The sequence below is a fragment of the Nyctibius grandis genome, chromosome 12, assembly GCF_013368605.1.
Source record: "Nyctibius grandis isolate bNycGra1 chromosome 12, bNycGra1.pri, whole genome shotgun sequence".
NCBI lineage: Eukaryota > Metazoa > Chordata > Aves > Nyctibiiformes > Nyctibiidae > Nyctibius > Nyctibius grandis.
The window spans coordinates 12,120,181-12,146,611 of NC_090669.1; the positions used below are offsets into that span (position 1 = coordinate 12,120,181).

At 43.0% G+C, this 26,431-nt stretch overlaps 1 protein-coding gene across 1 annotated transcript in view; it reads right to left on the reverse strand.

Moving 5' to 3' along the window:
* Window positions 1-26,061, reverse strand: part of SLC7A10 (solute carrier family 7 member 10) — a 41,006-nt gene extending 14,945 nt beyond the window's left edge. The window contains exons 1-2 of the mRNA XM_068411671.1: window positions 25,941-26,061; window positions 2,015-2,219 (exon numbers count right to left, since the gene is read on the reverse strand). Coding sequence (XP_068267772.1) covers window positions 2,015-2,219; window positions 25,941-26,037 — 302 coding nt within the window. The 5' untranslated portion in view covers window positions 26,038-26,061. The remainder of the gene's footprint in view (window positions 1-2,014; window positions 2,220-25,940) is intronic.
* Between the last annotated feature and the right edge of the window lie 370 nt (window positions 26,062-26,431).

The window sequence follows — 26,431 nt, forward strand, 5'->3', positions numbered from 1 at the left end:
CAGTGGGGGAACGGGTGCTTCTGAAGTGGAAAACTGAAGGTGCTTGTGAGAGTTCCCCAAAGCTGCAGGCTTTAGGTGGTGGCACAGCAAAGTGCAGCAGGACGCAAGCCCAGCCTGGCTTTACTGGAAAATATGACTGAGCTTGCCCTTTTTACACCAAAACCTACCTGGAGGCTTCTTGCCTTAGGCAGCCCTTTGTTATACTTACAACACCCTTTATTTTCTTGGGAGAAAAGGTAATGTCTCTTTGCAAAGCAGGAACGGGAGCAGTGCTTCCCTGCAGGTGATGAGGTTGTGCTTTTTTGATATTGCTTGTGCATAGCAAGGCTGGAAACCAAGCGAGCTGCTGACGTAGCAGAGCTCCGCGCTTTGGGAGGTGGGATGGTTGCTCTGTCCCCAGGTAAATGCTGGGCAGTGATCGATCAATGGGCGTGTGGTTTGTTAGAGCAATTGCATGGCCTGGTGCTTTCTGGTACCATGCAAACTCTCTGAACGCAGCACAGAGAGTGAGCTGAGGAACAGCTAAAGCCCGGTTTAGTTGTACTTGATATCTAATTACTTTCTTTTTCTCCCCTGGAAAGCATAATTCATTTGGTTTTGTGAAACTCTGATGGTTTCTGGCTTCTCTCATAGTGATATTCCTGGGATAGCACTTGCGACCACTTGTGCAGTTTTATGCTCTTCCATTCCTCACGGTCTTTGCTTGCAGACCCCGTTCCTGGGAGCAGGCGATGGGGGAAGCTGCTGACCACCTGCCGCAGTGTCCCGGGACAGTGGGGGCTTTGCTGTGCAGCTCCTGCTCACCGTCAGAGAACAAACCTCAGTGAAGACAAGTTGAGATTTTGGTTAACCAAGGCAGTGTTGCTGTTACTTCAGTCCATGCTGCGACGCCAGTGTAATTTTCTATGCAGGGTGGGACAGCGCTCAGAGGAGCGATTCCTCTGACTGAAGTAACACAGACTTTCATGAGAATTAGTATAAGGCAATGGCTTAAGTCTGACAAGCATCAGACAACTACCTTGTCTCCTAGTGTGTTTGCTGATGCTGGCTGTACCCAGCACCTGGGCGGCACTGAGCCAAGGCAGGCACGAGCAAGGGGACAGCCCATGGGACAGGGGACAGCCTGCTTGTGTTATGCCTGGGCCGATTTACTCTAGCTCAGCAGCCAGCTCAACTGCTACAAGCTTGTTTTCCATCTCAAATGAAAAGAAATAGTCTTTTATTTTTTCATTCTTCTTTCTCTAGTTTGCAGTTATGGTGCTTATTTTATTTTTCACACACACATTGCATGCCCCCTCTACTTGCAAATGACCTAGCTGGCCAGAAAGTTTCGGTGCTTCCCTAGTGAGCTGTGAGTACGGGCTGATGGCTTAATTTTTCTTGTTGAATACACAATAAATATAGTAAAATACAAATTATGACCTCTTCTCACTTGTCCCTTCCTCTCTTAGCCACACTACTCTGTTCATGGTATTTGCAAAGAGAAATCACTCCCTGAGTTAGCATTTCCCCCCTCTTTGAATTTACAACACTTATTTTGTACAGTAGCAGTGAGGCAGTGCTGCAAGGAGGCACCCGCACCTGGGACACTTCTGTGGGCAAATCCCTTTCTCCAGCAAATTTCTGTATGAAGATCTTGCAATGTAATGCCATAGAAATATTTGCTGCCTTCTGCACCGACAGTTAAAGGAGAACTTTGGTAAGTAACTCCAGTCTGGCTTCCCCGCTGCATGAAGCTCCTCAATGACGCAGGAATGTCACTTGGACACAGCATCATTTACAGCGTCGTCCTTTCCTGTCATGGATTTTATTGAGTCAGAGAGGAAAGTGAAAGCGTCTGTAGCTCTGTGTAGGGGTGATTTGGTATTTCTAATGAGAACAGAAAGAACAGCTTTGCAGAAGCATTTTATTGACAAACGTTTCCTGTCTCTTCCAAGTCAGATGTCTTTTCCACGCTTAATATACTTAGTATAAACGTGTTTTCAAATTGCTTTATAGAGATTAGGGTACTTACCCAGCTAACCCACCAAAAATCTCTGTGACGTAGGAATAATCCCCTCCTGATTTGGGGATAGTGACTCCCAGTTCAGCGTAACACAGCGAGCCAAGGGCAGCCACCCCGCCACCAAGCACCCAAATAATGAGAGCGAGTCCCACCGAGCCGCTGTGCTCCAAAACTCCTTTTGGCGAAATAAAGATCCCAGAACCAATGATATTACCTGGAAAGGACAAAAGGTTTGCAATGAGGTAGAAGAAAGTGAGAAATGCACTTTTCTTTTTTTTTTTTAAAAAAAAAAGGCAAACCAACCCACAGTCCTCACCCCACCAAACAAGAACCCGCCACCAAACCCTCTCTTCTGGATTTTGCATGATTGTATTTTATCTGATTGCATCCTGGGGAAAGCGTTGCCATTTATCAGCAATCAAGGACCATAAGTGCATGCTCAGCTCTGCCAAAGCACGGAAAGACTCGGGTGAGCACCTGTGTTTGCACGAAGCAGTTTTGTGGCACAAACTGAGATAGCTGCTGTCACCCACCATGTCCAAGTATTTTATCGAAACGAGTTAAAAGCATCTTTGTAATGAAGATTTTAATCTCCTCCTGCAAAGAATCTAAACAAGATAAGGCCCATCTTTGCGGGGCTGGGAAGTCAAAAGCCTCTCCGCAGCATTATCTATAATGTAGGGGCCAAGAGGTGCTCTTGCCACCAGGGCAGGTTTAAGACTGTGCTTGAAAAGTCATCTCAAAGTCTTGAATACTAGAAACTAATTAACGTTTTATATTTGCAATACCTGTGCTGCTTTGTCATTGCCCGTAGGTTTTAAAGGGATATTGTGGAGTGACTGAAATATAGGACAATGTGGACTTTGTCCTACTGATTTTGTTGAATTAGCATGTGCGCCAAAGTAGTGCTGGGTGTAGAAGGGGAGTGCTGGATATCACAGATGCTGTTTGTTTGCATGGGGCCAGGATATGATTGTCCTACTAGACCAGCAGGAACAACTCTGTAAGAGGTACTTCATAGCTGCTCAGGGTCTGGAAGGAGAGATTTTTTTTTTTTTTTTTTTTGTCAGTCTTGGGACTTTTTGAGCGATACTTTAATAGCACTCCTTTTCTCAAAAGGATGTGAAGATCCTGCTCTTGTAGGACTGCTGAGTGCTTTCTTCTTTTATGAGTTAGTATTAAAATCCTCACTGACACAGCTGAGTTTCAGTTTGTGCTGTTAAACAGCATTTCTTATCAGTGCAGACACGAAAATAAAATATGGGATACCAGTTGTTAATGATGTATTGTCATCTAAACCAGCTTCTCGGCAGCCTTTGAACCTGTGTATCATCAAACTTAGGCTCTCTTCCTCCTCTCTGCTTTATAAATGCTTTTCAGCTTGCAATGTATAGCAAACTCCCTAAATACGTCCAGTTATGCCAAATCTTTCTGCATTTGGCTTCAATTCTGTCCTCGCATTTCTAAATCAGCTTCTGGAAGTGTGGCTCATCCAGCCAGTCTGCCCTGGCTGTGCTTGCACGTAGCTGTGTGTTTGCAGCATGCGTGTTGAAGCAGATCTGTGGTTTGAAATGAAATGAAGGTAGAAAATAGACAACTCCGGCAACCGATAAGCAGGCGGCAGCTTCCCGGCAAGAGCGGGCGAGTGGGAGGCCATGGGGCAGCCCTGCCGCTGCCCAGTCCCAGCCAGATTGCCCAGAGGGTTTCGGGCTCCTCTGAGCAATGGGCTGCTTGTGGCATGAGAGTCTCGCCCTGGTGAAGCCATTCCCTGAGTATTAAAGCGTTAGTATAGCACTGCAATGGCGAACCATAGAATCTGACTAAATACAATAATATGTAATGCAATAAAGATGCATTCTTGGGATGGGGTGCTGGGCCTTTTCTGTTTGCTGGCGTGCCAGCTTGTGAAGGGGCACTGCTGTGTACGAGGGCTGTGTTGGTGTAAAAGCTGGCTTTTCAATATTACAACTGAACCACGTTACGAAGCACCTCCAGGCAGCTCAATCAGCTAAGGCTGGCCAAAGGCAGCAGTAAGGAAATATTGGTACAGATTAAAGAAACTGATGCAGACCCCCCGCAAGTTGTGAAATCGGTTTAAAAAGGCATGACATTGAAAAAACATTTTTTTCAAACTTCTATTTTCAATTTGTAAGCTTTGTGGCTGGCCATGTTCCCCTGTGTGAGAGGGCACAGGCAGGCCAGAGGAATTTTCCTTTTAGATGAGAGTTGAGGGTCACAGCTGCCATTTTAGGAAATACACTGAGCAGCACCAATATTTTCATAATGCCTTTAAAGCAACATTATTACATCTTATGCCGACCCTGCAAGCCATGTAAAAAGGAAAAAAGATTTAGTAGTGTATTGTTCAAGGGCTCAGCAAGTGACTTCTGTAGCTGGCTCTGCGACAGTGCTCAACCTGCTCCCCTGTGTCCGTGATGCAGAGGAGATTAAGCCAGAAATAACTGGCTTAAATGGTGATGAAGGAGATTGAGGGTAAAGCTTGGAAAAATCTTGGCAGTGTTAAGATCTTTAGCCATGGAGGGAATCCCTGGGGAAGACCGAGGCATCTCCCACCCGAGACCTCCTGCTGCAGGTGGGATAGACATCCTCTGGGACCAGAAGCACTTTCTGTGCGTTAAAAAAAAAAAATCAGTTCAGGGATGTGGATGTTATCAAAACTAGATCATACTAGAATAACAGTAAAATTAAATATAGCTATCCCTTAGCTGAACCAGCACAGGGAGCCCTAACCACTGCTACAGCATTAATTACAGCAGCTTGGGCTGAAGGAATGGGTTTTGATGCAGATGAGTCGCACGATATTATTCATAGCACTAATAGATTTGTTCTGGGTCTTCCCTAATGGGAAGCTACACGGCTGGAGTGGAGTGGAGTGGTGAAAGCTTTCGAGAAGATAGATGAGGAGTTAATGTATTGCTAAAGCATACATAATACTTGATAAAATTTATGAGGCTTTTTGGTTGTAGGTTCTCCTGCCGGCTGGAGCATTGCAACATATTTAAAACAAACAAGCTTTTCTGGAAGACTGGTTGTGCCCTGTTCAGGAACTGTAACAAATCTTGAATTTAAGCTGAAAAAGAAATACCTGCCTTAGGAGTTTAAAAACTGTCTTGACAAAGTCTCTGGCGCTGCTGTGTGCTGCCATTGTAACAGTTATACTCGTGCATATGGAGGAAGGCCCTAAGTTACAAAGGACCCTTGAAACGATCCTCCACCTGCCAGCATAGATGCCTGGGTGTATCTATTTTTCACAGATCAATGCACCTGAAAATACTGCAGTTTGGGACGAGCCAGTGGTATTTTGAGGAGCATACTGAATTTAGGACATACCTCTTTTCACCACAATAGATCTGTAGGTTTTAATTGCCTCTTTGGGATGGGACAGTACTCATTCCTGTTCTGGCAACCCCAGTACTGAACAAATAGGAATTGCCCAAAGACAGAATAACCCATAAATGAGTCCCCTGGCTCCTCTCACACTGTCTCCTCCTGCTCAGTGCTCTCTCTTACCTTAGCTCAGGTTTGCTGCTATTTTTGGCAGCCAACAGCAGATGCAAATACTCATCCTTTCAGCAAGCTCTCAGTGAGAGCTTCCACCCCCGCACTCTGTCACCTTTTCTCTGTGTCAGTATGTGGAGAAAGGATAAAATCCAAACACAGCGTAGCACCCCCGAAACTGAGTTTGTTTCCGTGCTGGCCCAAGCCCACTCCCCTGGCATGTGAAAATGTTGGTCTGTTGGGGTTTTGGTGTTTGGTGTTTTTTTTTTTTTTTTTTTTTAATTATTAGCAGAAAAAGATACTCACTTGCTCAGCCCTCTCAAAATCCTGACCTTAAAAAAGTATCAGTTTTCCGCAGGACAGAAGCTGTTCTCGACCCAGCACTGTGTTGTGTAGCACCAATGAACCTGGAAAAGATATCCTGCAAAAATACGCACCTCTGGAATGAAATCCTCTTTCTGCTCTAGTCAGTTGAGAGTTTGTAAAAGAGATATTTGACAGCCTTAAACTTGCCAAATTCTGAGAATTTATTTATTTACTTTTTTGCTTATTCACAGAAACAATGGTCTGTGATATGGGCAAGGAGAAAGGTAGACCTCAGAGCTACGCCCACTTGATGTTAAAGAAAAGCCTTTTTGTTCTTAACTGAGAGAAACTGGCCCATAAAATTGCTTAGGAGCTGCTCATTGGTGTGAAAAGATGAGCCTGGCAGGACTGCCAGAGCCAGCAAGACCTGGGGTGATCTGCTCCCACACTGCTAGCCGCACTCATCCCCTCACCCCTGGGCTGCTCTTGCTCCGCTGCGCAGCGCTGCCGGGATGTGTTACGTGACCAGAGAGGTGAAAAGACATAGCCATTTCTTTTTTTTTTTCTTTTCTATTTTTTTTCCTTTCGCTTTTTTCTAGGATATGGAAATCTCTCTCAATAATGTCCAAAAACTCCTGTGACACTGATTAAGATCTTAAAAATGGTATATTTCAGGCTATTTTATTTGCTTTCTGTGTTTTGTAAAATTTTTTTGAAATTTTCCTAAAAAACTTATGAGGATTAGAAACATACTTCTTAAACAAAAGCTGAGGGTCTTGTGGAATAACATCACTTCAAGAGTTATTGTGTATGGGGGGAGCAAGGCCACAAACACCTAAAAGATTATAAAATGATATGCTGTATGTGGGAAAGAGTGCATATTGTGGCAACTGACTATGGTGAGACAATAGGATGCAGATAATAGAAGAAAAAAATCCTATGACGTAAGAATTTATGCCTCTTTAATTCTTTTTAATATTGAACAAATCTTTTCCCAGCTGCACTTTGTACGCAGCGCTGTAACCCACTGCTGGGGAGTTGTGTTTGACACTGGAGCTCAGCCTGTCCTCTGTGAGCCGCGCTCACAGCCCAAATGGCCGGGGCGGCTGCGGCCCAGTGCGCTTCCCGGTGCCACCGAGCCCGCTGGAGGTCGGACGGACCCAAACCCGGTGTTGTAACACGGCAGTGAACTGGGTGTGAAGTGAGTTCAGTCTGCTGTCAGCCACGCTCCATCTCCACCGACTTAATGGCAGTGGGTTCCATACCAGGTTGTTGATGAACACAATGCCAAAACCCCTGTCCTCCCCAACTTCCAGTCCTTTATCAAATTATATTTGGGATCTTTTGTGCTTGTAACTTCGACATTGAGACCTGGCCCTGGGATGGGTTTTCCAGACCAGCCGCTCACACATGCCGCGTGCGGTTTTGCTTGTAGGTCAGCGCCCTCGCGTAGAGCTAAAACATTCGGGAATCGTGGTACCAACACGAAAATTAGGGCACGGGGCTTTACGGAAAAATCCAGTGTTTTCCGTTCGCCTCTGGCTTTTGAACTATGAGAGTGCATTTGGGGTCAGGTTTTGATGTTTTTCAGTGTAACTACAGGGGTTGAAACTAATCTTTTAAACAAAAGCTGAATCCTCATGAAAACACTTCAAAAACTGCACTTCGAAGGAAAACACTAAATATCACCATGCCTGTGAGAAAATAAAGGGACATGGTAATATTTTGCTTATTCACTTAGCATGCAAAGTCCTTAGGGCATCTTTTATTTATCTGCAGCACACAATTCACACAAACTGTAAAAATAATGGATCTTGCAGCCTGTTGAAAGTATTCAGCAGTTCTTTAGGACAGGCCTTACTGATTGTATTTAGAAACCATATTTCTGATAAAACTAAGCAATTTCCTGTGTGGTTAGCAAAGAAAAATCTCACTCGTGCCTTTTTACTGCTTGTGCATTTCATTAAAGATCTATGTTACACATCTGAAATTCTGAATGGGTCTGTAATATGGACTAGGAATTTGTCTAAGCAGCTCTTTCCCCTACAGAGTGAAATATTAACAAAAAAATTCTGTGCCTTTTATTTTTTTTGGCTGCAGTCAGGTAAATCCCTTTGTGACTAGTTGTTCAGTGAAGGATTACAGCAGGCAATGTTTCTGAAAAACTGTGTATGGTTCATGAGCATAAATCCTGCCAGGCTCCAGCTCCCATCGAGTGCTGTTTATTGTCCTCAGGGGATGGTACTCCAAAGCTTGAGGTGGGTCACCCAGCGCCTGGGGGCATGTTGCAGGTAATGACAGGGGGAGGATGCGATGTTCGAAGGCATCCTCTGGCAGATAGCAGTGGCAGAGGGAAAGCCTGCGTTACCTGGGCGTCCCGCTTCCTTCAGTGTCACTGCGGAGATGTGTCCCGTGTTTATTGAATCAGAGTAGGAATTAGGAAGAGAGTAGTCAAACAGTCGTCAGAATCATCAAGGATTGTATCCTCAACTGTATATCAGGTGTTTCATTGCTGCAGTTGTAACAGATGGTCTGAGTATGTGTCTGGGTATCATGGCTATGAAGGGCAAGTCCAGCATCCTTTCTCCAGGCCAATGTGGGGAATGTAACCCATTTGTCATTTTTTTTATGAAACTGTAGACAATGAGATTTTTTTTTTTTAAAATGAAATGTTTGAGGCCAACCTGGTTTCAGTTACATCTTTCTTTTGATATATTGGTATACTGTATCCTCCACAGTAGGTAACAGACAGTTTTCACTGATAGCTGTGAACAGAAGAATAACCAAAAATCTACTCATCCTCTCAGGACTCCCACATCTAAGTAGACGTTGTTCAGGCCAACAGGATGACACTCTGTGTCATTGCTTAAAATAGCTCTCTTATAAACAAGTGCTGAAGCTTTGCATCCTGCCTGGGAGTTAATAAATAAATATATCTTATTTGAGTACGAAATATTATAAAGATTTGAGATTAAGCTTTTTTTGTTGTTGTTGTTAAACAGTAGTCAAAAGGAATCGTGCTTTACAAATTGTTTAAATCCAAATTAAATATGAGGTGGATTATGTCAATAATGGTGATGATGTAACTCATTGTGGATATTTATTTATACACTTATTTAGCAGAAAACTGCTAAACTAAGCAGCCTCCAGTCCAGCTAATTGTCAGTTACTAATTGGCTCGCAGGAGTTAAGCACTCTTAACTGAGGACACGAGTGACTGCTTTGGATTGTCACTGCCTGTTTGTGAACTCTGGGCATGACCCACCTACAAAACGAGCCAGGAAGTAATGTGCGTAGCTCATAATTTTGGTGCTAACTGGAAATCTTGTGGCAGCACAGGCAGTCCCACCACCTCTATTTATTTCCCGTCAACAAACTTGCCATTCTCTGCCCTGGCTGCCCTCAGGCTCTGCTGTGACCCACGCGCCGGCACTGCTGGGAGCGTGACGGCTGCTGTGCACCGAAGCTGTGCCGCAGCACCGAACGGGATGGACAGGCACAAGGTGCTGCTTGGCCTTTGCCCTGCTCCTCTCCAGCTTATTAACAGAAGGGCAGCATTTAATACAAGAGATTATAAGTGCCTTCCCCCCACCTTTAAAATACAAAGGGTAAATGAAGCTCTGAATCAACAAAGCAGTCAGGCTTAAAAAATTAGTAGGATGTAGGGACTCTGCTGAATTAAAACCAGCAAACACTCCAAGTGTGTTTTCTTAACCTTTAGTCAAGCATGAATTTAGGCTATGTGGCAGTGTTTTAGATATTTCATGTAATGGCCTTGAACTTCTTTGCTTTTAAATAGCATTCAGAAAACTCTTAATGAAGAATGGATGAATAATAAAAGAATCTATAGAGCTTGGCATTAAAGTAATAGTCATTTAATTTCATATGTGAGTAAAAAATATAACTACTGTTCCAGTGGAAAATGAATTATGTCTCCTTTGCTAATATGCTTTTAAAGGAAAAACTGAAAAATGGCTATAAAAATAACACTGATATAATTTAATGTCTACAGGGATTGGTATTTAACAAAATTAAATTATCTTAAAATCTGACTTCAGTTCAAATATTTATGTTGAAATTCCTAGCAAGTAAGAACATGACTGGTCATTACAAACTCTAATTCCAGCATTCCAAGTGGATTTTACTGGGCTAAGAATTTATAATCTGATTATGCTACACCCAACTTTAAAGATTTAAAAAATTAGGCTACTTAAAATACTGACAAAAGCGTTTTCTTTAACCTGTCATAGACTTATAAAGAAGGTATTTGCCTCTTGAGCACTAACATACAGGCGTAGTCCATGAGGACCTGAAGAACCAGGTTTTTCTAACAGTGGAGGTGTGGTTAGAACAGAAAACTGTGCGATGGAAAGTAGATGTTTCAGGCATAACTTCACCAATAATAACTGATGCGGTCTTACAGAGGGTGTGATTGTCCGAGTACTAGGGTTAGATTTTGCTGTTGCATAAGACGCTACGGGGATTTGCCAATCACTTTAATACTTATGTATTAAAATGTAGTATCTCTATATTAAAATGAGCCGCAGCACCCTCACAAGGATGCTGGCAATTTATAGTATTGCCTTGTACCGACTAGAATGCTTAGTAAGCCAGGCTCGGTTTCCTGCAAAACTGCCTCACTTAAGCAAAACAAACAACAAAAATCCCTTAATGAATGTAAAACTCCATAAAACACGGCCGGGTGTCCCACCCGCCCCCGTTCCCTGGAAACTGGGGGGTAGCGCTGCAGGGGCAGGAAGGGCTGTCATCTGGGGCCATTTGAAAAGTTATTTAAATAAGTAGTAAGCTGCATGTTTGGCTCTGGCTTAAGCTGTTTAATAACAACTACTAGTTCGGAATGACTTTCCACCAGCAGTGGAAAGCAGCAGAGACAGTGGGACTACAGTACTTTGCTGTTCGGCTGAAGTCTGCTGCTCACCATGCGAGGCTGACCATGCCCAGACCAGTAGTAGCCCAATCTCTGCCAAGGTACCCAGAAGCTTAAAAACAGAAAGATGTGGCGGTTTAAAACTTCTGCCTTTCTGAAAGCGGATGCTCTTTTATCTCCTCTCTGTAAAATCAGTGATAATTTGTCAATTCCTTTTCTTCTACAGAAGAAGGATAATCAAGACAAACTTAATCAAGAAGGCTTTTAAGCCTGTTTTGATAACATGTTTGTCACAAAATAATCTGCTGCTTGAGTAACATTCAAAGATTATGTTGGCAGATGCTGACCGTACTTGTAGAAAGGCACATCTTTACTGTAAATGACCTCACTGCAAAAGATATGATGTGGAATATTATCACTATAGTACTTGAGTCAAATGCAAATGCTCCCTTAACTGAAAACAGCACTGGAAACTCTGATCCCATTCTCTGGCTTGCAAGCACTGTGATCTCCTGAGTACACACATGGACACACACTGGGTATGACAGATTAATTTACAAATCTGCATGTTCAAAATTGCAGGGTCCAGTTTAGCACCTGGAATGAGAGATGGTTGTCCCCATCAGTCAGTGTTGGTCCTCACCTGCGTAATGCCTCCCTGCGCTGGAGACCAAACATTTAGATGACGTGCAGAGGACAGACCTGTGCTAAGGCAGATAAATGGTGAGGAGATGCTGGGATCGGGCCTCTTAGGAGTACATGAAATAATAAAGGAGAAGACGAATGTCTGCTAGTGCATGGTTTTATTCAGTTTTATTTGAGTAACGCTGCTGCAATGTGTTTGTATCAAAGGAGAAGTTAAAGCCTATATGATAGGATTTTTGTTGTTGTTCTAAACTGAGAACTCCTTTTATTCTGCTAATCCTTTCAGCGGCTGCAGGCTCTGTCTACTCTTTTCGGGCACACAGTCCACTGCTTTATTTCCTGCTCCTCTGTTCTGACTCTTGTACTTGGTCTGATTTCTCCACTTCCTTAACTTCTGACTTGTTCTCCTCTTCTCTTGCCAGTGTTGGGATATGTGGGCTGCATTTCATTACCAGGGAGAGCAAACCTCAGCCTCCCATGCCCTTCGCTACACGCTGCAACGATAAGGCAGAAATATTGGGAAAAGCATTCTCCTGGGGACTAGGTGGCATTTTCCTGGGGATATTCTCAAAGGAGTAACACTGAGTGAGCTCCAGCACGCTGCCGCACTGTAAGCAGCCTATGCAGTAGTAGGGCTGTGTGTCCAGGCAGGGATTACTACCAGCCACCTCTGCTGAGTTTCATATTGCACCTTCCTTTCCTGCCTTCTTCCCTGGCACCAGGGACCTTGCGCAGGGTTTACGGCAGGGCAATGCTGCCAGGTGAAAATGAGGGGCCCCAACAGAGAGCTGTGGAGCAGACCCTTTTGGTGGGTCCCACGGCATCACCACTGGCAGCAGCACAGGGGGCTGCAGGGAACAGGGGCTCAAACTACCCCTTTGACTGTGGGATGTACAAAGGAGCTACTGTGACCCTTGAAGCCAAGCACTCCTGTGGCATTAAAGAAGGCTTCAACCCTTCCACTAGTTTCCAAAGAGAAACTGAATGCTAAACCTATGTGGAAGGCTGTAAGAGGGATGTAGATGAAACCCCTCTGATGTTCCTAAAATACTTGGGTTGCTCTGGTAAGAAAGTGCAGCACTGCACACTGCTCTCTATAGATAGTGCAGTTTTATGCTGTATTAGTCCTTGTTATGTCTGACATCTGTTTTCTGTGGTCTCTGGACCTCAATATCCTCCTGACCTGGAGTTTTACCTGCAAATGGCAGAAATGTCATTAAATCCCCCGATGCAGAAATGGGCAGTTCCTAATGCCCTGCCCTGCATGCATGCTGGAGGAGGTGGGGGTCTTCTCTAGGACACCGTGTGACTCACTACTACCAGATAAATCCTGATTTCAAGGAAAGCAGCTGATAGTGGAGCAAGGTCCCCCTATAGCAGCTTAAGAAGCAGATGCCAGCCCATGCAGCTGATTTAACGTTTGTCTATTAGCTGAGAAATCCTGCAAGTGACAGCTGCGCCACTGGGATGGCACTACTGGTGCTCTCTGCACCTGCAGTGATTTTCAGTATTTATCAAGAAGAAAAGCAACTACAAAACGCTGCTCTAAAACTCCCCAACTTAGCTTTAGTAACAGCCAAGAGTTCAGCTGTGTCGAGGAGTGCTGTGGGTCACACAAGGACAGTATGACAGATACAGCTTTTTGACAGCCCAGACTCTTCAGCCCTACTCATGCCAATGGCAGGGACCCTCACACCATTTTTTAAGCATTTTTCTTTTTTTTTTTTCTCCTTCTAGCTCTACTCTTCTTGCTCATTGTGACTGAGCATGGTAAACAGATTACTTGAACAGTCTGGAAAATTTATTAGCAACTGCTGCCCAGTAGGAAAGTCTCTTCCTGTCCATGCCTGGAAGCTGTCAGTATCTTCATTTGCCTCATTGGAAAGATGCAATAAAATGGCTGTATGCAATTTCAAAAGTCACACAGTACACTAATACAAGTTCGCAGAAGCATCTTTTTTTGTTAGATGCACCTAGGCTCTAGTGGAAGAAACCAGCCTGGAAGCTGGCACCGTCTTGACCCTCACCCTGCTCCCCAGCCGCTGTGGCACCTTCCTGCTTAACTCGCACAGCATCACTCGGCAGCTTTTTGCTGGGAAAAAATGTTCCTCCTTTAATATGTGTACATTCAGCACAGCAAATGCTGCAAAGTAAAACTTTATCTCTGCATGCATTGGGGCCCTTTCAACCCCCAGCCATGGCTACCAAGAACCCATATGTGTGCTGTGTTTGCCCCAGGGCTCCACAGCAGCAAAGGGACACGAGGGGACTCACAGGGCAGCATTACAGGAAGGAGCAGGTCTGGAGAAAAGACGCAGCTTGAACTGTAAATAAGGCAAAACTTAATTCTCATTCTTGCCTCTTTTTCTCTCAAATTATCAGGTTTTATGCATCCTGCGATGAGCCCTGCAAAAGTGCGCTCAGGCCAGCTGGTCAATTTTTTGACCACGCTTATGTAGCTTCTGCAAACCTGTGACAATATTATAACCTGGGATCCATGAAGAAGAGCATCTCTAAACTAGACATCACCTGATCCTTAATCTCTGAAGGGGTATCATGGGAATTTAAGCATGTTAAACTTTAAGGTAAAGCTTAGTCTTCAATATTGTCCTGAACAGTAAAGGAGTTAAATGCTGACAGTGCCTTCCTGAATTGAAATTCTGGGTAATACATATTTAAAACAAAACAATATGAAAATAGCAGTAACAGCCATCCAAATACACCGACTGTTGTGTTATAGCTCAGGTTACATTACCGGGAAGAAAGATTGATTAAGATTCTCCCATAAGCTCTACTGCCACTGCCTGGGATCTTACACAAACCTTATTTTGGATGCAGATGTAAACAAGACATGAGCTCTTTAGCAAGGCTCGTTGCTCTTGCAGGTTTCACAGCTCCTTGATCGGAAATCATTCAAGCTCTCAAGTTTACATTCTTCTGGTGGTAAATTTGTGTTAGCAAATTCTGGTGTAGTTAGTTTTACCTCTATCAGCGTGGTATCATTACATCTCTACATGGCTTTGTCTCTGTTTTAGCAAAGAATACAAAGATATGCTTATGTTTCACTATGGTCAATGAGCTGAGGTGGAATTTAAAAGCAAAAAAGGGTATTTATGTTTCCTGGGGTGTGCACAGCTATTGCACAATGATATTTGATTTAAAGCTCGCACCTAATTTTAAGTGCACTTTAATAACTATCTCAACCTGAGTTTAAATGAGATTTACAAATACCTATCAGCTTAGTAGACGCTTCTACAGGCATCAATTACAATGCCATGTTGCTGTCCTTGTGTATTTAGAGATTGGTGCTGACTTGAATCTTGACTTTATTTATTTTTAAATCTTTTATTTATTTATGTTTAAAGAATACATTTAGATAATTTTACCAACAAGAACTAGAAACTTATTGATTTCCAAAAGAAATGTCAGCTTTTCTTGAAGCTGTTAAATATCTATGATCTGGGAATTTAAAGAAAATGCCAGACCTGTTGTTATACGATCTCAAGAGTTAGCAACATTACTATGTAATTTTCTTTTGTGCATAGGAATCCTGTATTAGCAAATACTGCAACTATCTCTTGAAATTAAGTATCTTCAGAATTGGTAGACTTCATGTTGCTCATTGATGTATTTATATATCAAGTTTGTCTAAATGGATACTGTATAAAAATCTCATCTAAAAATGTCACTCCTTCCTCCTGGATAGAAAAACTTGGTTACAGAATATCTTGAGTACACAGAAACATGGAATTAAGTTTGTTAATCTGTATTTCGCAGGATTAGCTCAGACCTGAATACCCCTGCTCTTGCAACGTACAGGACCCTGGTTAAGATACACTTTCTGTTCTAGTTCTGCCACAGACTGGAGATGTTTGACTTGTTTTAGGTAACCAGGAAAGAAGAAAAACAAGACAATAGACCTCTGTTTGAAGTAGGTTCTCTATAAATGTCAGTGTGCGAGGCTGGTCCTCTATAACTTTAATTAACGAGAACAGCTTACAGTTGTCCCCATTGCTCTCCACTGTGCCGTGCAACCTGAACACAGTAGGGTCCATTCACACCCAGCTTCCCTGCGGTACGACTGCCAGCCTCGCTCTGTTATGTGGGTAATAATGGACTAATGTGCTTTGTACCTACCTGATTTAATTTCATTTAGGGCCTGATCCTATAAGGCAGTGAAGTCCTCAGCTCTCGTTGACTTTAGTAGGATTTTAGGGACTCGGGACCTGTTAAGAAAAGGGTCTTTAATCTCCCATTGGGAGCCTGAGTGTGCGAAGGGGAGCTATTCCTTCTGTACGCACTTGTAATACATACAGGATTTGGGTACCTTTTGTAATAGTCTGCTTAAATCTTAATGCGTTGCTAGGGAACTGGCCGTGTCCACAACCAACAAAACACGTAGACGTTGTGTCCTACTGGCCTTTGGCAGAGTTTACCTTAAGAAATGGCTTTACTGCAACAAGATCTACTAGCAGTAGTACAAAAAAAATAGTTCGTCAGCTTTTTTTTTAATTACAAATATTTTAATTCTATCATACAAATAGAAATCCCTTCCAAGCTGAAGGCTAGGCATGTGAGGACACCACCCAGAATCAAATACTTCCTTCCCTTATTGTTTAAAATATTGATTCAGCTATTTTTTTAGTTTACTTGAGTCTAAAAGTACAGTGTTTGGAAGCTTAACAAGCTTGGATACTTTCTGCTCTCTTGTACTAACTAATGCTATTACTATTTTCAAGACACTTACAAAAAGAGCTGATTATTTGTTTCCAAAGTGTACGGCTTTTCAAGTTTTCAGACTGCATTTACGAGTATCAGAAATGATGAAACTTTTGTGTTTAGGGAGTCCTAGAATGCCATTTCTGAAATGGTTTCATCTCGCTTTCATAGACATCAGAACTGTCCGCGTTGTTTTAAATTAGTGATAAAACAAGGCTTGAAACCCCAACTACCACAGAAATAAGTCTGCTATCAGAACAGGACAAAATATGGGCAGAGAAAAAAAAGTCATGGGGAAATGGAAATGAAATATAGTCTGAGATGACCTCCCTAAAAACAAGCAAGCAAACCCTGTTCTGTTAAGCTCTCAGGAGAGCTGCTAAAGAATTTTGAAATAATCAGAGAAGGAACTCAACCCCTCATTTTCATTTTTCTTGGTCCATTCCTTGCAGCTCCCTAAGAAAAACTGATCCCTTGGGTGTTTTGTACAAAAGGACGAATTTTTATGATATAAAAGCACACAGCTTAAAGCTGTAAATCGTCATATTGCTTGGCAGTCATTATCTTCAGGATTATGGAGAAGCACATATTGATCCTTTCCAAGGCATGTGTTGGCAGGGAGGCAAGGAACACTCTTCTGGATTCACCAACTTTCCTTGTGGAGCCCGAGCAGGAGCCCTCTCCCAGCACAACATGGGACTATTACACGTGCCAATAGTTTTTTCTCCTTGTCTCGTGGGGGTTGTACAATGTAACAGCAAAAAGATGGAAGACACTTGGGAACTACAAGAGACCAGCCAACTAATGATGCTTTCTCTTGTCAGACCTGTAACTTATTACGTCGTGCACGTCATGAACTTGTATTCAAGTGCAATGACCTTTTTGCAAAACTGCTCAAGCTATAGAGAGGGCGTTTCAGTATTCAGAGCTCAACTTCTTTCCTCCACCGTCTGAATGCATCACTATACTTAGAAACTTTTTTCTAGCCTCACTGCTCTTCCCTGTGTGATTATCTGACACAGAGTTAAAGTAGCATAATCAACATGTCTGTGAGTTGTCCAGTGTCACAGATGAACTAGAGGTTTTGTGATGGGCAGCCTTGTGACATTCATTGTCATCATCGTATAATATCAGGGATTTTAGTTCTCTGACCCAGTGTATTCAATAGAATGAGATTCTCCTTAACTTGATGTTTCCTGGCTTTTGTAACTGTAAATAAGGTCCTTATATTGTTCAAACATAATTTTGGTATATTATATTAAGATGTTTGGCCTGATCTGGATTATGCGGCTCCATGTAACTGATGAAAGAACTATTGTTTTTCACAGCAGAAAAACTGCCACTCATCCAGATCACTGACCTATTTCTTGGAGTCAGAAGTAACCTTTCTGAAGTCTTGCTGATTTTTAATGCTATGTTTTACACTATTAATCTTGAAGCCTTATGTTTGAAGTGTGATTACAACAGTACTTAAGGATCAGATCAAAAATTTCAACTTAATTTTCAGATGCAGAAAGATTTTCTTTTTCTGTAAGTTTTGGTACTATTCTAAATAAAGTGTTAAATGAGTCGGAGCAATTCAGCCACAGGGGTTATTCCATTACTCAATGATACAGAAATTCCTCAGGCTTAAACATTGCCAGTATATTTCCCTTCACCTTTCTTTCTCTGAGATGTAGTGGAATTTGTCTCTATTGTCTGAAAGAGATGATGAACCATGTCCAGGAGCAAGAATTTAATCTGCTCACCCTAACACTAGATTGGGCCATTCATTACCCTGAAATTAGAAAAACAGAATCTACAAGTTCCTGAGGATGGGAACAATTTGTAGACAACCACTCCTCTAATCTTGCTTTTCAGCCCTGACTTGCAGATGCCAGTGCCAGAAGAACACATCAGGAGAATAAACTAATACTGCATAAAGAGATTTTGTGGAGGCTGGCATGTGAAGAAATGTATTTACCATTATAAATGGCTTTCCTCTGCAGAGCAGGGCTTGCATATTCTCTATGCTTTCTCCCTGTACAGCAAGGGATACAGGCATTTAGAAAGGAATTAGGATGCTGAGATGCTCAGTCCATGCTGGATTGCTGGCTCCCTGCTCTTTGCCATGCAACACCTGCTAAAGCACTCTTTGGGAGACTTCTGGGTTTTTCAGGACCAGCAGAAAAAACATCACCATTAGGATGTTTTATATTTGGGACACTTTGGTACTGACAAATGCCTTCTCATTTTATCATGCTGCAATCAAGATGACAAAAAAGTGTGGCAGCTAATAGAAGCTCTCCCCTGTAGCCCAACAAAAAACAGGGTCTTGAAAGGAAAAGTCTGGCACACAAAAAGCTCCAAACACAAAAAAGCTAAACCTCTACCAAACCATTTCTGCTTCTTGTGAGCCTGCCAAAGCAGAACAGACTTTCTCAACAGACAAGGCTACATTATGCTAGAAGGAAATGAGCTGCAAGGCACAGGAAAAGAGAAAGCAAGTGGAGATTTATGGCACTGCTGAAAGCAGGCACTGTACTGCCAGATCAGGAGTAAGACACTACCAAAGGATGCTACCTTTGTTTTTTCATCTATCAATGAAGAAGGAGAGTTTCTGTTGCAGGGTATCTAAACTACTGACATCCATTGCAGAAAGCTCATTGCTTCAGCCTTCTGGCCAGAGTCATTGCATCCCAATCAGAATTTTCTAATTTTTTTAAAAGTTAAGAAGGCAAAAAAGAACAACTAGCAAAACCAACCCAAACCAAAACCACCAGTCAATGAATACCTGACAGTTAACAACCTGGAAACAGAACTGTGTCACAAACGTTGCAAGTTTTGCTCAAGTATCACTGACTTTTAATAAAGTACAAATTGAGTTTTTTGCAAAAGATCTTCATTATGCCCTACTGCTGTTCCTGAAGATCATATGGGAAGGATTTGTTCATGTTGATGTTTTTTACTTTGTGGTTTTTTTTTTTTCCTGCTGTTTTAGCTCTTGCTCTTCGTACTGTACCTGAGGGACTTCACATGCTGAATTCTCCTGGATACAGACTGCAGCAGAAAGGCACATCTGTGGACAAACAAAACTGTTTTCTATGCCCAGACTCAATTAAGAAAAATATAAAGTTAAGGCTTTTTTCTTTTTTTCTTTTTTTTTTTTTTTTCTCTGCAAGGTATCTCTAATTAGAGCTCCTTTTTGCCTTCCTCTGTAAATTCAGTCTCAGAGGTAAGCCGCTAGCCCAGAGAAGCTGCAGGATCTCCCTGGGTTTTTACCAAGCTAATTTGAACTTTGCCATTGTTTTTACTTGCAAGTGAAACAGCAGCTTGTTTTCAGCTCCCTGAACTCAGGTGAAAGACTACCCCAAACGATCCTGATGGGTAACTGTATGTTGGCACAGCCTCAAAGAACACAGTATCACCCCTAAAACGTATCACGCCATAAATGTAACTTGCACGACGCATTCTGGATGGGCATCCCCAGGTTTCTTTCTTTCAAAATGTAGGGTCTGATATTTTTCTGTAGTATGTGCCTCTCTTTCATACTGGGTACCATACCAAATTACGGACACCTATCAGCTTTTATGTACATATGGAACCTGAACATGTAATTTTCAGTGGTTATGAACCTAAGCCTAAACCTCTGGGCTGTATGGAAAAAATTTTCACAAGTGCCTCAAAAGTGTCTTTGTGGTTTCTCGCTACTAAGGAAGACATGCCATTCATGTTGAACAAAAATTTACTCCTGCCTTTATTTAACCATAATTTGCACTTATAAGAGGACAAGATGTTGAATTACATTTCCCTACAGTCCAGAGCTAGATCCTGAATTATTGTCCTGAAAAAAAATCAGTCATGTATGCGTAACTACTTTGTGTGCTATGTCAGCAAGTTCTATGTGGAACTGAATGCTCAAAATACTAGTTAGCAAGGTGTGTAACAGAGATAAAGAAAACACTTTATTTTTAGAAACACTTTTTTTTTGAGAGAGAGAACCACTGAAGTAATCTGTATTACTGTCACAAGTCAGTGAACAAAAGTGTGTCCTGAAACTTCAGCTAGCTATAAAAGTGAAATGCTCTCACACAGATTCAGAGAGGGAGAAGAGTCTTGCTGCAACACCATCATTTTCTGTGACCCCAGGTATGATGACGGAAATTGGAAAAAATCACCTAGATGTGTGGGCGTTTTTCTTCTTTTTCACACATCTCTTTCTGCTGCACTCCTGTAACTTAGGTACTACTCCAGTGAAGTTCATTGGGGCTGTCTAGGAATGATCTCCTGATGATTTGATACATTACTTGATAAAGAGATGGATCTGATGGGTGCCGGTTGATTCAATGATCAATAACCAGTCTCCTTAAGCAATGGTGGCATATGCAACATGATCAGAGGGGATTCACCAAGCTGGCATTAATGCCTATCCATTTCCACTTAAGTTATTTTTTTATAATGAAAAACATGAGTATGAAGGCTCTTCCCAGTTCCATGTGTTCTCCTTTCCCAAGCTAGCAGCTTGCTGAATCCTGTAGTAGATTTCCGTCTATAAAGACCCTCTGTGGGATTTAGGGCATGTTAGAATGGCAAGAGACATAGCATCAAAGGCGTCTGGTAAATAGTTTTCTGTTTGCAAGGAGGAAAAATCACATCCAGTGCAGTTATACCTCTGAACTTGATGTTATCTTGGAGTGCTGCCCTTGGAAGTGATATTTATGAAAATTTGCCTATAGATGCATACGCAATTGCTAGTAAATAAGTACAATGCCAGGCAGGTATAATCACAACCAAGGAAATTTATTTGGTCATTCCCTTGATGGATTATCGTGATGTGGTCAGTAATTTGCACTACATATTAGGACAATCCTGACATAAGGAAGCATCTCCAATATAAGGGGGCATTTCAGCTTGCATGCATTCTTTTGAGACCATCCATAACGTGACTGACTGACATCAGCTATGGAAGGGGTGTGTGTGCTGTTTTCTGGGTGATGTGAACAGACAAATTCCAGAAACCTACTTCCAGAAGTAGCGATAACTGAACATATCGCTTGCTGGCCATCTGATAACAGTTTTGATACTATCATTGGACTTGAATCGGGAACCTGTTTACAGGGGATCTTAGACCAAGCTTGTGTGTGAGTAGAATAAGCACTGCAAGCATTTTTTAAGCAACCCAAAGTCAGCTGACACAGATAACTTGACCACCTATGCTCAGCAAAATAAGGAGATATATTTAGTTTTAGCTGACATTTTATTGCGGCTCAATCTGTAGGTCTTCTAATGGGTCTGACAGCCTGACATAAAATCATTCGCATGTATACAACAAACTTCATAATGTGAGTGTGACCCTATGGCTACTTTCATGCAGTTTTACAAGCTGCATAAACAAATGTTTTAAGAGATGTTTAACTTTTTTTTATACAGATCAAGTAGTTTTATATAAAACAAACCCAAACATCTCTTGTTAAATGCCTTGTTAAATACATGCAATCTGTGTATACAGTTGCATGTACATTTCTAATGTAAGAATGGTGAATTTTATTATTCAGACCAAAGTATCAGGCCGGTATCAGACTTTAATCAGGCTGCTGTTTCTAATTCTTGTACTATTCTAAAGAGCAGTGGAATGTGGCAGAAACTACACAGAGCCAAGTCATAGAGCTTCTTAGTTTTTCATCTACATAGGCAAAACTGATTTAAGGCACTAAATAAGCATTTCTCTACATAGCTAATATGCCTGTGCTTATAGAAAATGCTTACAGAAAAGATACACGTGCAATAATCTTAATTACACATATAGCTCTACAAATAAGATATAAAGCCGGCTATGTAGAAAGTGCATAAAATAACTGTTGAATTAGATATGGCAGTTTTCTGTGTCTGCTAAATAAATACTAATTGGGTTTTCAAGCAATTAGATAGTATCTGTAAGTTATTATTTAGTAGATAATAAAGCACATGTGTTACTACTTTTTAAGCTGTATTACTTCATCTGAGTATTGGAAAGCTTAATTTGCAGTGTAATTGAGTACATTAGAAGATCATTAATAGCTGGAGCCCGTGAGAGATTTCTTTTCACTGTACGTAACCATGTTTAACACAGAGCAGTTTGGGTGTTCATACAGCAAGTCTCTGGCACTTTCCAAAATTCTGTGGCAGAGATGAATTGCCAGAAAGATTTGTTACTACTACTAAACAGTGTTCAGCTTTACAGTCATTAAGTATCAGTCTCTTTTTAGCATAAAAACAAAAACGTTTTGTATTTAGTATGTGCATTTACGTTAGAATACCCCAAAGAGGTGTCTTCTGCCTCAACATCAAACAACCTTTGGAAACAGCTTTCTTCTCTAAGTAGGCGTGTTTGCATGCAAAAAATGAAGAAATAAATAAAGTAACAAAGGATAGTCTTATGTGTTGTGAGAAAGCTAGGCTGCTGGGAGAAATCAGGAGACCATCCTATGGGGTGGATATAAGACAGGCATATTATATGCCTAATTCGATGTCCTTTGTTCTGCTATTTTTTTCTGAATATTTTCTGTTAGATGAACTGGTATTTCTCAGGGCAAAGCCTTTCAAACCTCTATAAAGAGATGATAAAAATTTGAAAGGATGTTTTTGTGAATGTATTAAGATGGTATAGCGATTGACAAATATCTTAGTTGTAGAAGTAGTAAGAAAATTGTCCTACAATTCAGGACATGGAAAGAAGACAGAAAAGGAACATCTGCTTTGCGGGGAATTAGCACGGGCCATGGGAGCTGCAGGGCAGCTGGCAGCATGGCAGGATGAGGGCTGCCTCTGCCCTCCCGTAACAGTCACTGCTCCCTGAACCAGTACGTGCCCCACGTTCCCAGGGCAGACTGAGCATCTCCTTAGCTCCAACAGCCAGAAGCCTGTAATGTTTAAGCTGGATGAAGTGACGTACCTGCATCTAGAGGTAGTTTTTATTTCCTCAGATGCGACTATGAAATATTGACAGACCCTGACATTATTGGAATACTCTCAAATATACCAGATAACAGTGTTCATACCTCCCAGCCTTCTCTTTCACTTCATTTCATTATGCTAGGGAGCACAAAGATGACAATCTGATATTTTTTTTTCCTTCCAACTACAAATCATATAATGCTTTATTTTAAACAGTCAGAGTTAGTGTATAGAAGGCAACCACATTTACAGTATTTTCCAAATACTCCCTTTTGTTTCCTCTTCCTGTTACTAATTACTAGAAGATTGTCATTCTCTATATCCATCCTGCAGCATCAAACTTTTATTTGATAATGCAAAAATATCCTCTTACATTTTCTGTATCTGCGGCACTTTTATACACTATTTGCATAAAGATAACCTACAAGAACATTTACAGAAAAATAAGAGCATAATCTTCTTTTAGCTCCATGCAGAGCAAGAAGAGGTTTTTTTTTTTCCAAAGGTGATTTCTTTTTCCTTGGTGTTGTCAGGAAATATGACTTTGCCACGGGACACACCAGAGTCTGATGTCTAAACCCTTGAAGGAAAAAGGGTTTCCCTCCTCCACCCAGACACGGGAAATCCATTATGACGGTTGACATGAGTCCTAGTCTGTCATCTGTTCAAAAGGGTATGACACTGACTGCACCCATTTTTTTTCCCCACAATCAATCATTTGGAAAGAAGTCTTCCCCCTATCTTAAATTTTATCACACAGAAAATTTGTGATGTAACAGGTTGCCTAATACCAATTCAGATCAAGTAGTTTAGTTTTTTGCTGAAAGGGTCTTAAATAGCATTTCTCTTGTTTAACTCAATAATGGCTGGCAAGCAGATTTGGTATAATTTACAGTGTCCTCTAATTATAGGCTGTCATGTTTTATGTAGTGACATCTACGAAGCTATACTATACTCTTACTATATATTACTTTGTTACTCAAGACTTTGTGATATATGATGTAATTTCACCCATGTGCACACAAACAAATCAAACCCAAAAATAGGATCCTAGGGTTGTTTTTCAAACTACTTTTATCTAAATATGGGGGAATTTGCAGCAGATTGTTTAGGCTCTATTTGGCAACGCAGTTGACCTTCTCTAATACTTAAACTGCTTGACAGTACTAGACTTTATTATAAATGTCATTGTTTTTCCCTACTCAAATGTCTTTGATTAGATGAGAGGCTGTTTCACAAGATTCACTTTGTACAAGAGATATATATATATGTGTTCTGCTTGCACCATGTTACAAATGAGTCTGGTTGATGAAAGGTTGACTGGGAAGGGATCTGAGAGAGCAGGGTAGCAGTCTTGAGATACAATTATCTAATACCAGGACTAACAAATGACATAGATACCATAAATTTTTCCCATGGCCAGCAGCAACTCGGGCGATACCAAATGCTGTAAGTACCTTACTTACAGCACTGTGCCTTGTTGAATACCCACAAGTATCCCACTCTTATGCAAGGACATCTGTGCTGCACTGAGATCCAGAAGCTAGATTTTCCCCCTTAAATATGCCAAAGGATTCAATGTAAAGGTATGTCTGTATACCTAGAACACATCTTCCCATAAACTGCAGTTATAGCTGCCCCTTAGATTTTAGTATTTCACTATGGGAATGGAATGAAATGAAGTATTTTCCTTTTATTTAATAGCCTCGCCCATGATGCAAGAGATCCTGTTCAATGGCATTACAAATTTCTCCCTCTCTTTTTTTTTTTTTTTTTTTGCAAGACCCTATCCACCTAAATGGGGCATAAGGGCTAACAACACAAAACTGCAGTAGGATAGTATGATAACCTATAGGGAGTATGCAGTAATGTCCTCTTCCTCAAGCTTGGGGACACCATTTGCACACAGACAATGGGGTGTCCCAGCCAATTCTGCTACTGCACAGCATATTCCCGTGGACGCGGCAGCTCCTGTCGTGCCCATTGCCATCTCCCCGTGCTGTCACAGACCTTGCCCCAACTGTCGCTGCAAGTCTCTCCAAGAGCTCATGGAGCAGAAGGCAATGGCTGGGTCTTCTCACGGCGTTTTGAGGCTCACTAGGTATGTACAGGCTGCTTGTATTCGTCTGGGGAGCTGCTCCTTCCCCAGGCTTGCCCCCACTCCTCTGCCCAGACACCGCGGTGACAGAGCACGCCGAGGGCAGGTGCTGCGCGCACCCTGCCCCCATCTATCAGTTTAGACGCTACTGGGGGAGAAGCGTGAAGCAGGCTCGGCCCCGCTCGCTGACAAACGCGGACGGCTGAAGGTTTGTCGGAAAAGGCACCGGGCGGCAGCGGCCGGGAGCCCCCGAGCCGGCGCGGGCAGCGGACAGCGCATCGCCGCCAGCTCCCGCGGGCCCGCGGTGTCCGGCGGCTGGCCGAAAGCGCCGGCTGCCACCCGCACTTTGAAGAACCCCCCAGTCTCAGATAAAAGAATCAACTTTAGTTTTAGCCTTAGAAAGAAGAGCGCGTAAGCCTTAACAGCTCAAAAGGCCACCAGGAAAACGCTTTAGAAAACCTCCCGATTTGGCGTTGAGCTGAGCGGCCGGGGCCGAGAGGGCTTCACCCGTGTTTTGTCGGTACCTCAGGAAGGACCGTGCCTCACAGGCGCTAACGAAACGCCGTCCCGTCCGCCGCTCTCTCCCTCCACCCATCTCACCGCTAGCCGAGATGCGCCGTCCCATGCAGCATCCCCGGTAGCCTTCCTGGTAGCGGTAACGGGTGGGGAGCTGGCGCCCCGGTACACCTGCCCGCGGTGCTGTGCCTCGCCGCACCGCCGCTACTCGCCGCGCCGGCCGGCCCCGAGCCCCCGCCCCAGCGCGGGGCGCCGCCGAGCGGGACGAGCTGCGGGACGGGCTGCCCGCGGGCGGGACGGCACCGGGCGGAGGCGGCGGCGCGGGCCCTTACCGATGATGATGGCACAGGCGCTGACCAGCCCGATCTCCTTCTTCAGCGCCACCCGCTCGCGGCCGCCGGGCGCGCCGCGCTGCTGCCCGCCGGCCATCGCTGCCCCCGCCGCTCTGCCCCGCTGCCGCCGCCGCGCGCATGCGCCGCCCCCGGCCCGGGTAGGGGGCGGAGGGGGGTGCTGGGAGGGGGTGTCCGAGCTGGGGGCGCGCGGCGGCGGCGGGAAGGGGCGCGAGGCTGTCGCCGCCTCTCTGAGGCGAGGCGCGTGCGGGGAGCGGGCCGAGGGTCCCCGTCGCGCAAGGGTGGGATGCACCGCGCCCACAAGAGAGAAGCAGCAACATGTTTTATTGAGGTAAAAATAATAATTTGACAGAGTTCAATAAATTCGATGGAATTTAACGTGATTTAACAGCGGTTTACCACGGTTCAATAAGTTTGATGGCAAGGTTCACCTTATTAATTACTGCGTCGAAGAAACATACGAAGGAAAATTG